The sequence below is a fragment of the Idiotropiscis lumnitzeri genome, chromosome 13 (genome assembly GCF_059441095.1).
Source record: "Idiotropiscis lumnitzeri isolate Australia: NSW breed Sydney's pygmy pipehorse chromosome 13, RoL_Ilum_1.0, whole genome shotgun sequence".
Lineage (NCBI taxonomy): Eukaryota > Metazoa > Chordata > Actinopteri > Syngnathiformes > Syngnathidae > Idiotropiscis > Idiotropiscis lumnitzeri.
Window position 1 is genome coordinate 19,163,010 of NC_142403.1, and position 13,174 is coordinate 19,176,183.

At 45.5% G+C, this 13,174-nt stretch overlaps 1 protein-coding gene across 1 annotated transcript; it reads left to right on the forward strand.

Annotated features, from left to right (window-relative positions):
- Window positions 1–482: 482 nt before the first annotated feature.
- On the forward strand, window positions 483–11,222 carry LOC148324935 (desmoglein-2.1-like). The gene is made up of 14 exons (XM_088313358.1): window positions 483–625; window positions 4,192–4,314; window positions 4,443–4,601; window positions 4,773–4,914; window positions 4,993–5,153; window positions 5,355–5,489; window positions 5,580–5,765; window positions 6,384–6,868; window positions 7,099–7,241; window positions 7,885–8,106; window positions 8,192–8,434; window positions 8,818–8,948; window positions 9,020–9,265; window positions 9,494–11,222. Exons 1-14 carry the CDS (start codon window positions 578–580, stop codon window positions 10,718–10,720), a joined length of 3,651 nt encoding a protein of 1,216 aa, XP_088169484.1. The 5' UTR covers window positions 483–577; the 3' UTR covers window positions 10,721–11,222.
- Window positions 11,223–13,174: the final 1,952 nt, after the last annotated feature.

Here is a 13,174-nt window from a genome sequence, read left to right on the forward strand (position 1 = left end):
CAAGGAAATGTGAAATGTTGGCGAAAGCGACTTAGTAAATGCAGCAAAACATCATGCCGGAATAGCAGGAAGGTTATTCAATTTTGTCTGCAATAGTGTAAAACAAAAAAAAAAACATTTGAAAAGCATTTCCGATTGCATTTATTGTCAATGCAAACATTGGACACATTTACTGTCCCCATAAGCACAAAGAAAACACAAAGCGTAAGTGGCTAATGACTACGCTTGTTGTATCATAATCACAGTGCGGCAAGCATGGGAACAAAATGGAATCGTCAAAAGAAATGGTTGTAATCACTTTTGAGACGGTTTAAGGCATGTTCACAAGTTCAAGAATGAACGACGAGGCCTCAACAGGACAGACGTGTTCTCTCTCACTCTGCTGTGAGGCCAAATATTTCTGCCAGCTTTCTCATACACACACACACACTAACCTGTCACTGCCTGCTAGGTGTGTTTGAGTGTGTGTGTGTGTGTGGTGAGGACAAAGTACTCCTCCCCTTGATAAATAAGCCTCCTCCTGGGCCGGGCGGGTTATCTCACATTATCAGGAAGCGACGCGGGCCTCATTTCATGGATGCGGGCAGCAGTCATGATTAGAACGTTTGTGTCGCTTTTGCTGGCTGTAAGTACCAACTTTGACATCTTTTGACATTTTTACTGTTGTTAACCGTCGCAGGAAAAGGGGTGTGGAATTTTGGAATGTGAAACTTGAACCTCCCCGGGCAAGTGTTACATATTCAAACCGTACGGAAAATGTAAATAATCGTAAATGGAAAAGTGGAACGTTAGTTGAGAGTTTGGGTGTGTGAATTTGACACTTAAATGTGGTTGATTCCGTCTGGAGGGCCGACTAGGGAACGCAGGTGCAAGTTGAACAATGATCGTCATCGCTTTTCTGTGTTTAGAATGGAGTCAATTTTGGAAGATTTTGATCAAATTTCATAGAAGGTGTGAAATGTTGGTCAAATTTGGGGTAAAAATGGTGTAATATGTTCATAATAATGCAAAAAATGTTGATAAGATTTTGGAAAAGGTGTGAAATTCAGGTCAAAATGGACTTAAAAAGTAGTCATTTGTTGAAAATGTTGGTGGAAATTGAGTTCAAAGAAGATAAAATGTCAAAATTGTTCCATAACACGGACATTATGTTGGCAAGATTGTGTAAAATGATGTCAAATTGATGTCATTGAGTAAAATCTGAATAAAATTGTGTAAACGGTTTATAATATAAGTAAAAATGCAATAAACGGAGTAAAATGCAAGTCAAATGTTGGCCACAATGAAGTAAATACTGCAAAAATGTTCATCAGATAAAAAAAAAATCCGAATGGAATAACTGTCAAATGTTGTTTGAAATGAAGTTAATATCATGGCAGAAAATATTGGTAACACTTTGGTAACAATGGGGACAAATACTGGAACAACGTAGGTCGACTGCCGAGTCCAATTTTATCAACGTACGTAAAGTGTTGGTGAAAATTTAGTAGCCCGCGTAAAAATATGTTAAATAGCGTTTCATCGACTCCGTTAGCTTTTTAACAATCAAGATCAAAGGAAAATGTTTCCATAAAAGCTCAGGATCTTTCCAAAATGCACAATTGCGCGTTTTACGAAATCACATCTCCCAGGTTGGCTGGCTAATAATCTGCTCAACACTCCAAGGTCGTCTAGCTTTGTCTTATGAAACCAAAATATCAGCGTTTTGCTCCGCGAGAGAAAAGCATGACCCGACTAAACATATTTGCGGAGGTCGTTTAGATAAGCACATCATTTTGCATAGTAAAACTCGTTATGAAGTGCGCAATGTAGGACGTCGGATAACGACACAGCCGAAATCGGACGATGACGTATTGATGCTATGTTGAATTGAAAAAGCTATGGTATCGATACTGTATCGATATCGATACGTGTTGATATCAGCTGATAACCAGGCCATGTATCACTGTTTCAATCTCAAATTTAGCTGTTCTCACTTTTGAATATAAAACATGAAGCAGTAAACCATAATGCAAGTCCGGCTTTCCTAGCATGCCACAATATATCCCGTATACACGGGAAAATGTTACTTTGAACCGTCGTTAGGGCCTGTTGGAAGAGTTTAATATTAGGGTAACATTTGGGTTGGGTCCGGTTAGCGTTAGGTTCTCTCAGAAAAATTTATGGACAAGTTAGAGTCAGGGTTTTGTATTCGTTCCACGTAATAGAAATTTGCATCGTTCACGCCACAAGTAACCGGAGAAGAGATACCAACATTGACTGACAGCTGTAAACTCAATTCCAGAGAGATTGCGTGTCACGCGATATACTCGATGCCGATTGGCTGTCACGAGGCAGCGTCACGCAAATTTATGGATCAAGTTGACGTTTTGCAATTCATACAAATCGGTGAAGGAGCAAATTTTCGCCCGTTTGACCAAGTCGCATTGGCTAGTTTACGGTTAGGGTTCGGGGTTCTCGGGTGTAGGGTGAGCTGAAGGCAGTGCTTCTAAATTATTTTCTGTTATGCCCCCCGAGCAAGAAGAAAACAATTTCTCTTGATTCTCAATTTCAGGTTGAAAAATTTGCAGCCTCGATGTATTCTTAACCACCCAAGTTATTTTGTGTTAGTAACACAATCCGCATTTAAGGTTACATCGGATTGATCAAAGTCAGGTACAAGCACATTGCATATTGCATGTGGCATGATCGCAATGACGATTTTTTTAATTTATTTTTTTTAGGTAGACTGTGCAGCCTTAAAGTGAACAGTTTAGCAGCAGGGTTTAAGACATTCGGGATACTTTATATTTCGGTTAGGGCCACGAGTGGTAGTCCGGGCGACTATTTCGACCACGATGTTGCTAGCTTATGCTAACCTGTTAACCATGGTACGTGAGCGAAGATGTACAAGCATTAATTCCCTCAGGGAAAGTTTCTTCCTGCCGATTCTGTACATTCTTTACAAAGTGCATGTGGCGGCTTGATGATTTTGGCAGACAAAGGATGCGCTGCCACGCCCGCCTGTGTGAGTTTGTGTCACTGTTGCTCAGCTAGAGCGCACGCACCAGCACAGAGTTCAGTTTGCAGGCGTGGCAGGTAGACGGGCAAACAGGCAGGTTGACAGCTCGTCGAGTAGCTAGGGCGTGTCGGACGCTCCCCGTTGGCTTCAGGTGTGTCTGGTAGGTCGCCTGAGGAGCGGCGGATCCACTGCTGGATTTGGGTGTCGGAGGGAGGCTTTAGGATTAGGGTTGATGTTACGGTGCTACGGTTAGGGTGTTGCGATATTGGAGTGTCAGGGATACGGTTTTAGGATGTTAGACTTGGGTGTTGAGGTGCGTTTGGGTGTTAAGGCGTCAAGATTTATGGTCATGAAGACGCTAGGATGTTTGAGTTTTGGGATGTTCGGGTATCAGGGGTGGACTAGGACTCGGACTAGACTACTTCCGATTTTAGGAGTTTAGACTTGGGAACAACATGAACATGATTGAACATCACATTGCAGAAATATGAACATGATGAGCATTTCGTCGTAATTCATGCGAGCGATATCATGGACAGGGATGTTTTATTACCGTGCTCCATGATTGTTGGCGTACTACTGCAGACTCCATTTTGCAGACTGTTGACAAGCGTGCACGTAAAGCCCGCCTGACTTATTGTCACCTCATCACTGCCTCAACTTTCAGTTGCTGGCCCGACAGGTTTGTCCGCATTCAACCGCTGACTAGCGCCGGCGGACCTCAGTGGGTCGGAGCCTCGGGCTCACACAACAGCGGGTAGAGCAGTAAAGCGTTCTACACCAAAACGTCAAGCACCTTGCAAGAAATAGTCAGCACAAAAATATGACACGACACATGGCCACATGACACTATTACTATACTGTACGTACTTTCATCCATAAGAATTATACTATACATATTTGCAGTTGTGATTAAGAGGAAAAACACAGACTGTATATGCACCCGTAAATACTATATTTGAGGGAAGCGATTCATTTTGCGAAATGGCCACATGAAAAAACTGGGACGCGGACTGTGGAACAAGCCAACATCTGTGTATACACTCACGTGTGTGCTACACCATTTCTAATTGCAGATTGTGAATGCAAAGAAAAGGCAGCAAAAATAGTCAGCAGTTTTTTTATGAGGCAACCGCACACGCGTTCATAAATACTTCAAATGAATGTCACAATGTGAATTGTTTTCCCAGCTCCAGACGGTTGCTCCGGTGGAGAGTGATGAAGTCTTACCCAGACAAAAAAGACACTGGGTCCCACCGCCGAAAGTTCTAACGGAAAACACAGACTACTCCAATGAACTCTATGTGGCTAAAGTGAGTCCAGTACCATATGGTACGGAACAGAACAGTACCAGGGATGGTTAGCCATTTGCTTTGGCGCCCCCGTGAGGTCAAATTGCACACAGAAGGAAAGGTGTGTATTCATCGGCACTCTGTTTCAGATCCACTCTGACTTTGATGACGGCAAGGGTAACCTGGTGTACTCCCTGGAGGGCGTGGGTGCCAACCAGTACCCCTTCCACCTGTTCGTGGTGGACCCCAGAACGGGCTACATTAAGCTCACCAAAAAGCTCGACAGGGAGGAACACAGCATGTACAATGTGAGTTGACAGTCTTCGTTTGACAGGCTTGGAAGGGCTTGAGCTCAAAACCTAAACTTGAACCCGGAACCGTATATTGAAACCCTAACTCTGATGGCGCCTGGTTCGATACCAAAGCCGTACAGCACAGCACAGCCCAAAGTGTGAACTAACTGGTTGCCGTGCTTGCAGCTATCAGGCGTGGCGACCTACATGGACGGCAGGCAGGCAGAGAAAAACATCGACATCCGCTTTCGGGTGGGGGACCAGAACGACAACTCTCCCGTCTTCGAGGTCATCCCAGCCGGCTCGGTCAACGAGCGCAGTGGCGTAGGTGAGTGGACGGGTCGCTTAGGCGGGGTTGCATTCTGCTGCGCCCTGTGTCTGATCGGTCGCCCTCTTCTTGTTGCAGGGACGTACGTCATGAAAATCAAGGCGACGGATGCTGACGAGCCAGGAAATCCCAACTCTCAGATCACTTACAGCCTGGTGGCTCAGGAGCCGTCCGATGACATGTTCTACATGGAGAACGATGGCACCATCTACGTGAAACGCACCAACTTGGACAGAGAGGTATGATACGGGCATTCCTTGAAACTCTAACCCTTGAAAATTATCCTACGCAGGCTTGAAACCATCATTTGACACCCTTAATCTTATTTGAAACTCTGACCGCGGCTTTAAACCCAAATTTGTAACCTCAAACCAGGCTTGAACCCGCGACCTTGAACTTAGGCCCTTGTGTTTTTCCGACGCCGCCATTTGTCCTTTCAGAAATCGGAGCAGTACACACTTACGGTAAAGGGTCAGGACCTGAACGGTGCACCAGGCGGGAACAGCGCCACCAGCACCGCTGTCGTTAAACTACTCGACGTCAATGACAACCAGCCCACCCTGGAAAAGAGCATGGTACGTCCTGTGCAACTGCCATGCCTTGATTATAGTGACCTTAGTCCACAGTCACAGCCTTTATCATGTCCCGTTGTGGTCTCCCGGCAGTATGAGGGCAGCATCGTGGAAAACACGCAAGGTGTGGAGGTGATGCGGATCAAAGCACAAGATCTAGACCTGCACGGGACAGACAACTGGAAAAGTGTCTTCAAGATTGTCAAAGGCAACGAGGCCGGGTACTTCAACATGATCACCGACTCAGCAAAAAACGAGGGCGTCCTCATGCTCGATAAGGTACAAAATGTCAATTAAGGTTTTGAGACAGGAAACGTGTCGGCTTGGAACATTCTCGAAGGTTGCGCGAGTCCTGGTTCTGTCAAACTGAGGCATGAACCCCCTCTGCTGATCATTAGCTGGAACTGTCCAAGCAGCATCCATCTGTTAGAAATCCAGACTAGAAAGTCTGATTCGAAACATAACCTTGAAAACTTAAACCAGGACGAAATCCTGGTTTTAAACCCTAAATTGATACCCTAATCCTTTCTTGAAAATCTAATGATAACCCTTGTTTAAAACACTAACCAAGTTCTTAAATCGTAATTTGAAATCCAAACTCAAAATTTTTACTTTTTCTGTTTGACAAGGCCTGACTTGGTGGAACTCTTCCCGTGACTTGGAAATATTTCCTCGGCCGCAGGATTATGCCATAACTGTAGTTTTGTAGTTTTATATTAGACACAACTTTGGCCTCAGCACAAAAGCAGCAAATAATGGAGGAAAGCTCCCGAAAGAAATCTGGAAATAGGCGAATTTGAACCTTCCCAAACGCGAATAGGCGGGGATTCACTTCAAATATTGTAAATAGACTTTTGAACTTGACCATTGTATATGAAAACGTGTGTCCTGTTACAGGCTGTGGATTATGAAGACGTGAAGAACCTGGACCTGGGAATTGCCGTGCTGAACATGGTTCCACCTTTTGATCCATCTGACCCAAACACAGCTAACATAGGTTTTGGTGGAGGAGGTGGTGGGGGAGGAGGAGGTGGAGGAGGAGGAGGAGGAGGAGGAGGGGGCGGCGGAGGAGGAGGGGGCGGCGGAGGAGGAGGAGGTGGGGGAGGTGCAGGTGGAGGCGGAGGCGGAAGTACCAGCTGGTTACAAGGTTTCAGCAGCGGCATGACGACTACAACTGGCGGAGTCACGTGGAAAGGAACGACATATAAAACCTATCCCATCAAAATCAACGTGAAGAACCAGCGTGAGGGTCCGCGTTTTGACCCCAAAGTCAAAGTGATCACCATGTCTGAGGGAGGCAGCTCCACCTTCAACATGAACAACATCATCACTCGCTACGCCGCGCTAGATGGCGACACAGGGAAACCGGCCGAGAATGTTAGGTGAGTGGCGACACGGGTACATGTTGTGGCAAAATGTGGTCTTAAACTGTACGCACGCAACTCTAAATTCTTACTAGACTGTAAACTGTAATAACCCAACAAAAAACTACTGCATAAAATTCTGCATTAAATTAGCGGGGTTGTGACAATGAACCCGAACGTAGTAGAGGAACACTATAAAAAAATAGACACAGACCTGAATCAGGCTAAGTGTGTGCATTGTGTTGCAGGTACGTCAAAGGTTCGGATCCAGACAACTGGCTCACCATTGACCCAAAGACGGCAGATATCAGACTGAACAAAATGCCTGACAGAGAGTCCACTTTGTTAGTGAACGGCACCTACTATGCGAAAGTACTCTGCATTTCTGACGGTACATGATCGCAATCTGCACCTGACTCATACCAGCCCACCTTTGTATACGTTTTAGTCATAAAAAGGAAACTTGTCTTGTCGACAGGGTAAAAGACACCAACAAATAGTAAATTAATTTTTAAATTTAGCGATTTTTTTACTCTGGGGACAAAGGAGTCGCTTGTCCTCTCTTTTTTGTATGAGGGAACTCTAAAACTTAGTTTGGAGGGAAGAACCCCAAAGCAGTGGTGAAGGGGATGTGTGGATAGCTTTGGCTTTTCAAAAATAGTTATCAGCAGATTCTGTGGGAAACCGATGTTTTCCAGCCGCCTCGACCTTTTGAGTCGTGTGCCTTGTGGTTGTCACCTCAGGACTCCCCTACCAGTCTTTGTGAATGCAGCCTTAGTCTTCTCCTCAAATCTCAGCCTCCTGACATTTATTGGACTTAGATATTTATTTTCCCCAGCAAATTGGATTCGGTTCCCTTTAACAGATGTCTGTAAGCATGATTAGGTTGGATTCTTCCTGAAATTTAACAACCATCCAACACAGGTCCCTTCTGAAATTCATCATTGTGGTTTAGAGAGTATTGGTCTGGGGTTAACGTAGCATCCTTGGCAGAAAAAGATACTGAAAGTAGCCGGTCTCTTCCCCACAAACAGATGGACCAACGGGCACCGCTACTGGGACTGTGGCAATCCAGGTGGAAGACTTCAACGACCACTGCCCTACCCTGACCAGTACCGTTGAGACTGTGTGTATTCCTGATGATACAGTCATCGTCACCGCTGTCGACGAAGACGACTTCCCCAACGGCGCTCCTTTCAGTTTTGAATTGATCCCAGAAGGCACTCAAGGAAAATGGCAGTTGGAGCATCTCAATGGTGAGGAGACAACGTCCGCTCGGTTTTGGATCTTAGTCGACTTTAATCTTCAAACTAAATCTCATGGATGAATTTCTGTGGGCAGATACCTCAGCAATCTTAAGAGCACAACAATCCTTATGGGCTGGTCGTCACGAGGTGGAATTATTGGTGAAGGACGCGCAGGGGGTGGCATGCCCAGAACCACAGAAAGTGACAGTCGAGGTGTGCACCTGCGAGGATGGAGTGATTTGCGGAAGCCGGGGTGGAAGAGGTCAGCCCAACAAGAAGTCCGAGTTGGGACCTGCAGGCATCGGACTGCTGCTACTGGGCCTGCTGCTGCTACTGCGTAAGTAAAACAGGGTGGAATGGAATGCTCTTTGCTTGAGGGCTGAGTCCACTATTTTTGCCTAACTGAATATCCTCAACTCATTCTATTTTCACTACTGTCACAAACGATTGCATGACAATTCTGAACACTACCGGAGTGAAGGACTGACGCATACTATTAGAACAACTACCGGTACATGTTAAAAATGAGGCAAGAATTAAGGACATACTTATATTCATCCGTGGCCGTATACGGTTGGATTCCAGTTGATGAATATGAACATCCATGGTAGCGAATGAGTTAGAATAAGTTAACCTCACTTGTAAAGTAGTAATCATTAGTGCGCACAAAAGTCATACAGTAGTAGATGGCAAAGCAAAACCATTTTTTTGTTCCCGCAGTCATCCCTTTACTACTGCTCTTCTGCCAATGCGGTGGAGCTGCAGGCCTTCCAGGAAACTTTACCGAGCTGCCGTTTGACACCAAATCTAACCTCATTAATTACCGCACAGAGGGCCAAGGAGAGAACACGGTGTGTACTGGAAAATACTCTGATCTGTATTTAGGTTTTGAAACGTACTGACGAAATCTGAATTATTACAGGAAGTGCCGCTCATGAACATGCCGACGCAAGTGGATGCTGTGGACATCCAGAAACAGGACGCACAATTTTACGCGGATGGGAGGAACATGCACGGCTTTCAGGAGGATTACGCCAGTATCAAAAGAGATGCTACAATGGGAATGAGGAACCAGCGAAGGCTCTACTCTGAGTTCCAAAGAGAATCAGGGGCAGCTTATGATGACATTGGTCTGCCGCAACACATCCTTGCACAGTACTACGCTCAGGTGTGGACTTGTCCCTTTATATGTCCCAATCAGAGGTGTCAAAAGTACTCAAACTCTATACGTAAGCAGAAGTAATGATACATTGAATTCCTGACTTAATTTGTTCAAATAATATACACTGAAATAGCCCGTCAACAAAGCATTTGTCCTCCATTACGTCCCACCACTGCTCATAACGTTTGTGATACACTGTGACCAATAAATGCCTTTGTGGTGTTCCCTCAATAGAAAATGAGTGGTGGAGGAGAGGACCTGGCAGTGAAGGATGCGCTCTTGGTGTACGACAACGAGGGCCAAGGCTCCTTGGCTGGCTCAGTGGGCTGCTGCAGCCTGCTGGAGAATGACAACGACCTGCAGTTCCTCGACAACCTCGGACCCAAGTTCAAGACTCTGGCGGAGGTGTGCGGTGGCAAAAAGATCCAATCAGACGTGACTCCACCACCCCCAAAGGTCATGATTGAACCGAGGCTGGAACCGCCCATGCTGCCACCAGTCGTCCCCAGAATAGACCAGACCGTGACTCAGGTGGTAAAGGAAAACACAACTACGCGGAACAAAGGGAGGACCACAGTGATCGAAGGGAGGGAAAATCCGGGTCAGATGTTCCTGCTTCAGCAGCAGCAGCCGGTCTACTACACAGCTCCCGCCCCTGTGCTGCAACCTATGCAGTACGTGGTCCAGCCACAAGTCCAGAACACCATGGTGCTGGCTGAGGCACCAGCGACCAACCTGATGCTGGCGGCTCCGCAAAGCATGCTGGTGCAAGGACAAACGGTGGTGTCTGGCGGGCAAGCCCAGGGCCCTGGCATGGTGCTGGTTGCAGGTAATCCTGGATCACCTACACAAGGCATGATAGTACAAGGACAGACAGTGGTATCCGGCGGACAAGCCCAGGGCCCTGGCATGGTGCTGGTTGCAGGTAATCCTGGATCACCTACACAAGGCATGATAGTACAAGGACAGACAGTGGTATCCGGCGGACAAGCCCAGGGCCGTGGCCTGGTGCTGGTTACTGGTAACCCGGGGTCATCAACACAAGGCATGGTGTTCAAAGGAAAGAAGGTGGTGTCCGGGAAACAAGCCCAAGCACCTGGCATGATGCTGGTAACCGGCACGCAGGCAGGAACCTTACCAAGTGTGACACTCCATGGGAAATCCACGCTAACGAGGGGACAAATTGCCCCATTGAGTGGTGCTGACAACCTGATCAATGCCGGGGCCCTCTCAAGCTCTCACACCGTAATGGAGGGAAAGATCCCTGCGGGCAAAGTAGTGAGGACGAGCCAAACCTCCATCAAACAAGGCGGCATCCAATTGCCAGACCTGGGCTTGCCCCAGATGAGCAACATCGGTGGAGCTCAAAGCATTACAATGTCATCATCCACAACCGGCGTGAGCAGAGTCCCCACATACCGCAAGGTGGTGGTACAGGAAGAGAAGCTCACGGAACTGTGACGCGTGGCAAATGACTCTTGAAAGCAATTTTCGTCAAGGCGGTTCCTCAAGTATTTTGTTAGCGTGCAGGTTTTATTGGTGGTGGATGTTCTGCAGCAGCCTTGCCTCGGAGCCAAGCTACATGCGGCTGCACGTTTATGCTAGCCAGCTCTTACCCGTCGTACACGTTATGCTCTTTCTCGAGCAACCTCAGTAGAATGTGGAGACCGTACCAGACACTTGACGGAGATCCCGTGTCAGCTTGCATAAGGACGGTTCTTCTGGGGTTTCCGCCCAAAGTGCTCATCTCTTTGTTGGATATGTTGTCTGGACCTCTACGTTTCTGCGAGGAACTAACAGCACCAAAAAAAAGGACTCTTCGCTAGCTCTCAAACAACTTAATCAACTGGCAAATCTTTGGTTTTCTTTCAACTTACTTTTTGTGAACTTTCTGGACTCAAGTGTTGCAACACCGGAACATTACGTCGTCAGAAAGTCTGCTGCTTTGCTGGGGAGATTTCCTTCACCTGGGTGTGCCCTAAAGGATACTTATGTTTTGTTTTATTTGCATTAAAAAGTTCCCAGATGTCTTAACAATACATATGCCATATACTTTTGCCATCATACCTCGAGGACCAAATATTACAAAATACATTTCACCTTCTTGCCTTGTTTTGAGAGGCTGTCACAGACCCATTCAGCTGAGTCATCCAGTATGAATTTTATTTTCCCTGGCAGACCTGCCAAACACAAATGCGCCCTGACCTTAACTGTGTTGACAACTTTCACAAATAATCACGTACCGTATTTTCCGGACTGTAGGCCCCTACTTTTTTCCTAGATTTTGAACCAATTAGAAATTAGAAATCCCTTTATTGTCATTGTACTCAAGTGTGCAACGAGATTAGAGGGCTCCCCTCTCCAGTGCAATACAACAATAATACAGACAAATATATAAATTAGATAAATAAATAAGAGAGTGCAATGGAATTTAGTACTGAATAGGGTATATAAAAACACATCACGATGCTGTTCTGCAAGGTAAGGGTGTTCTCGTGTGTGTGTGAGAGTTCAGAATGGATTCATTAATTGGTTGATGAACAGGCGCTTCCCAGACATTGGTCCATGTGAGGTATTTGGCATTCAGGATTTTGTACTTCTGTAGATAAATATTGTGCTGACTGGTGAGCAAACTTGGTTATGGAAGTGCTGTTTGTATAAGGATGTATGGATACTTGCATTGCACGAGGGTGGTCATGTCAGGAGAAGGTTTAAATTGACTTTTTTTTTTAAACAGCAGTTCTTTACGATTGAAGATGTTTTCTATAGCAAAATAAAAAGACGAGACGGTGAAATTCAAATGTGTCACTGGTTCTTTAAATACATGGGGGGGGGGGGGTGGCGTTGGAGGGTTTAATTACTACGATTACGTTTCAAACAACAAGCGTGTCTGGACGGGTTTGAACACGCCGAGAGTTGGTTCTAATATTTGAAGCATCCACTGAGATTTTTGTCCTTGTCTTTGACTAGGCAAAACGTCAATAGTCACAAATTTCAGCAGGTTGATGAAAAAACAAACAAACGCCTAAACGTGTCCACAAACAACGTAATTATAGGCATCAAGTCTCTAGTACGCTTTGAGAGTCTCGTGTGTGAAAACACTTAGCGTATTAATCAGGTACACGTAAATGTTGGGAAACTCCAAATGAGGCCAGCGCTACGTATCATTCAGCCACTCACCGACGGGTAGCAAGTAAGGATCACGTAACTGAACTCCGTATGAAAGTGATAATTTATTTAAATAAGGTTCTTTATCGAGGTTTTGTCCGTACGCGGCCATTCTCAACGGAGTGGAAGTGTACTTTTTTTGCGTGCGCGATGCGCGCACATCTCACTGACGTCACTATTGTTTGTAAACATTGAAAAGGGCTATTTAAATTAAATTAGCGACTGGAAGCAACTCTCAGCATGAAAATCAATAATCAATCCAAACAATGTTGTGTTTCACTGCATAGGTTTTTATTGGCTGTCAATAGATGATGAATCTAACGACTTGTTTTGTTCATCCACCCACTCTGTAGCTAATCAGCATCCTGAACACATAATGACAGGAAATGACCACGTTTGTGCCTCCACTTTGCCTTTTTGCACTCTTGCGCAGCAGTTTTGCAGCTTCTTGCTGCATGCAAATTTTGTCTGGTCATTGCAATGTTCTCTGTGGCGATGAAACTAAAGCGATTTTGCTTGTCATCGGGGAGAATCGCAGTAAATCAGCGTAGCCAATCAGAACTTTGGATAAAAACTAGGACAGTAGGTGTGAGCAACCTGTCTCATATGAGTCAGAAAAATACTTGATGCTAAGCCACATGCCCAAAAGGAATCAGAGTGGAATTTGTTTTGTCAGTTTTGCATTCACAATAGTTTAAATCAAAGTTAATCAATAAGCTTCTAGGCACCTGCATCTCTAAATCAACA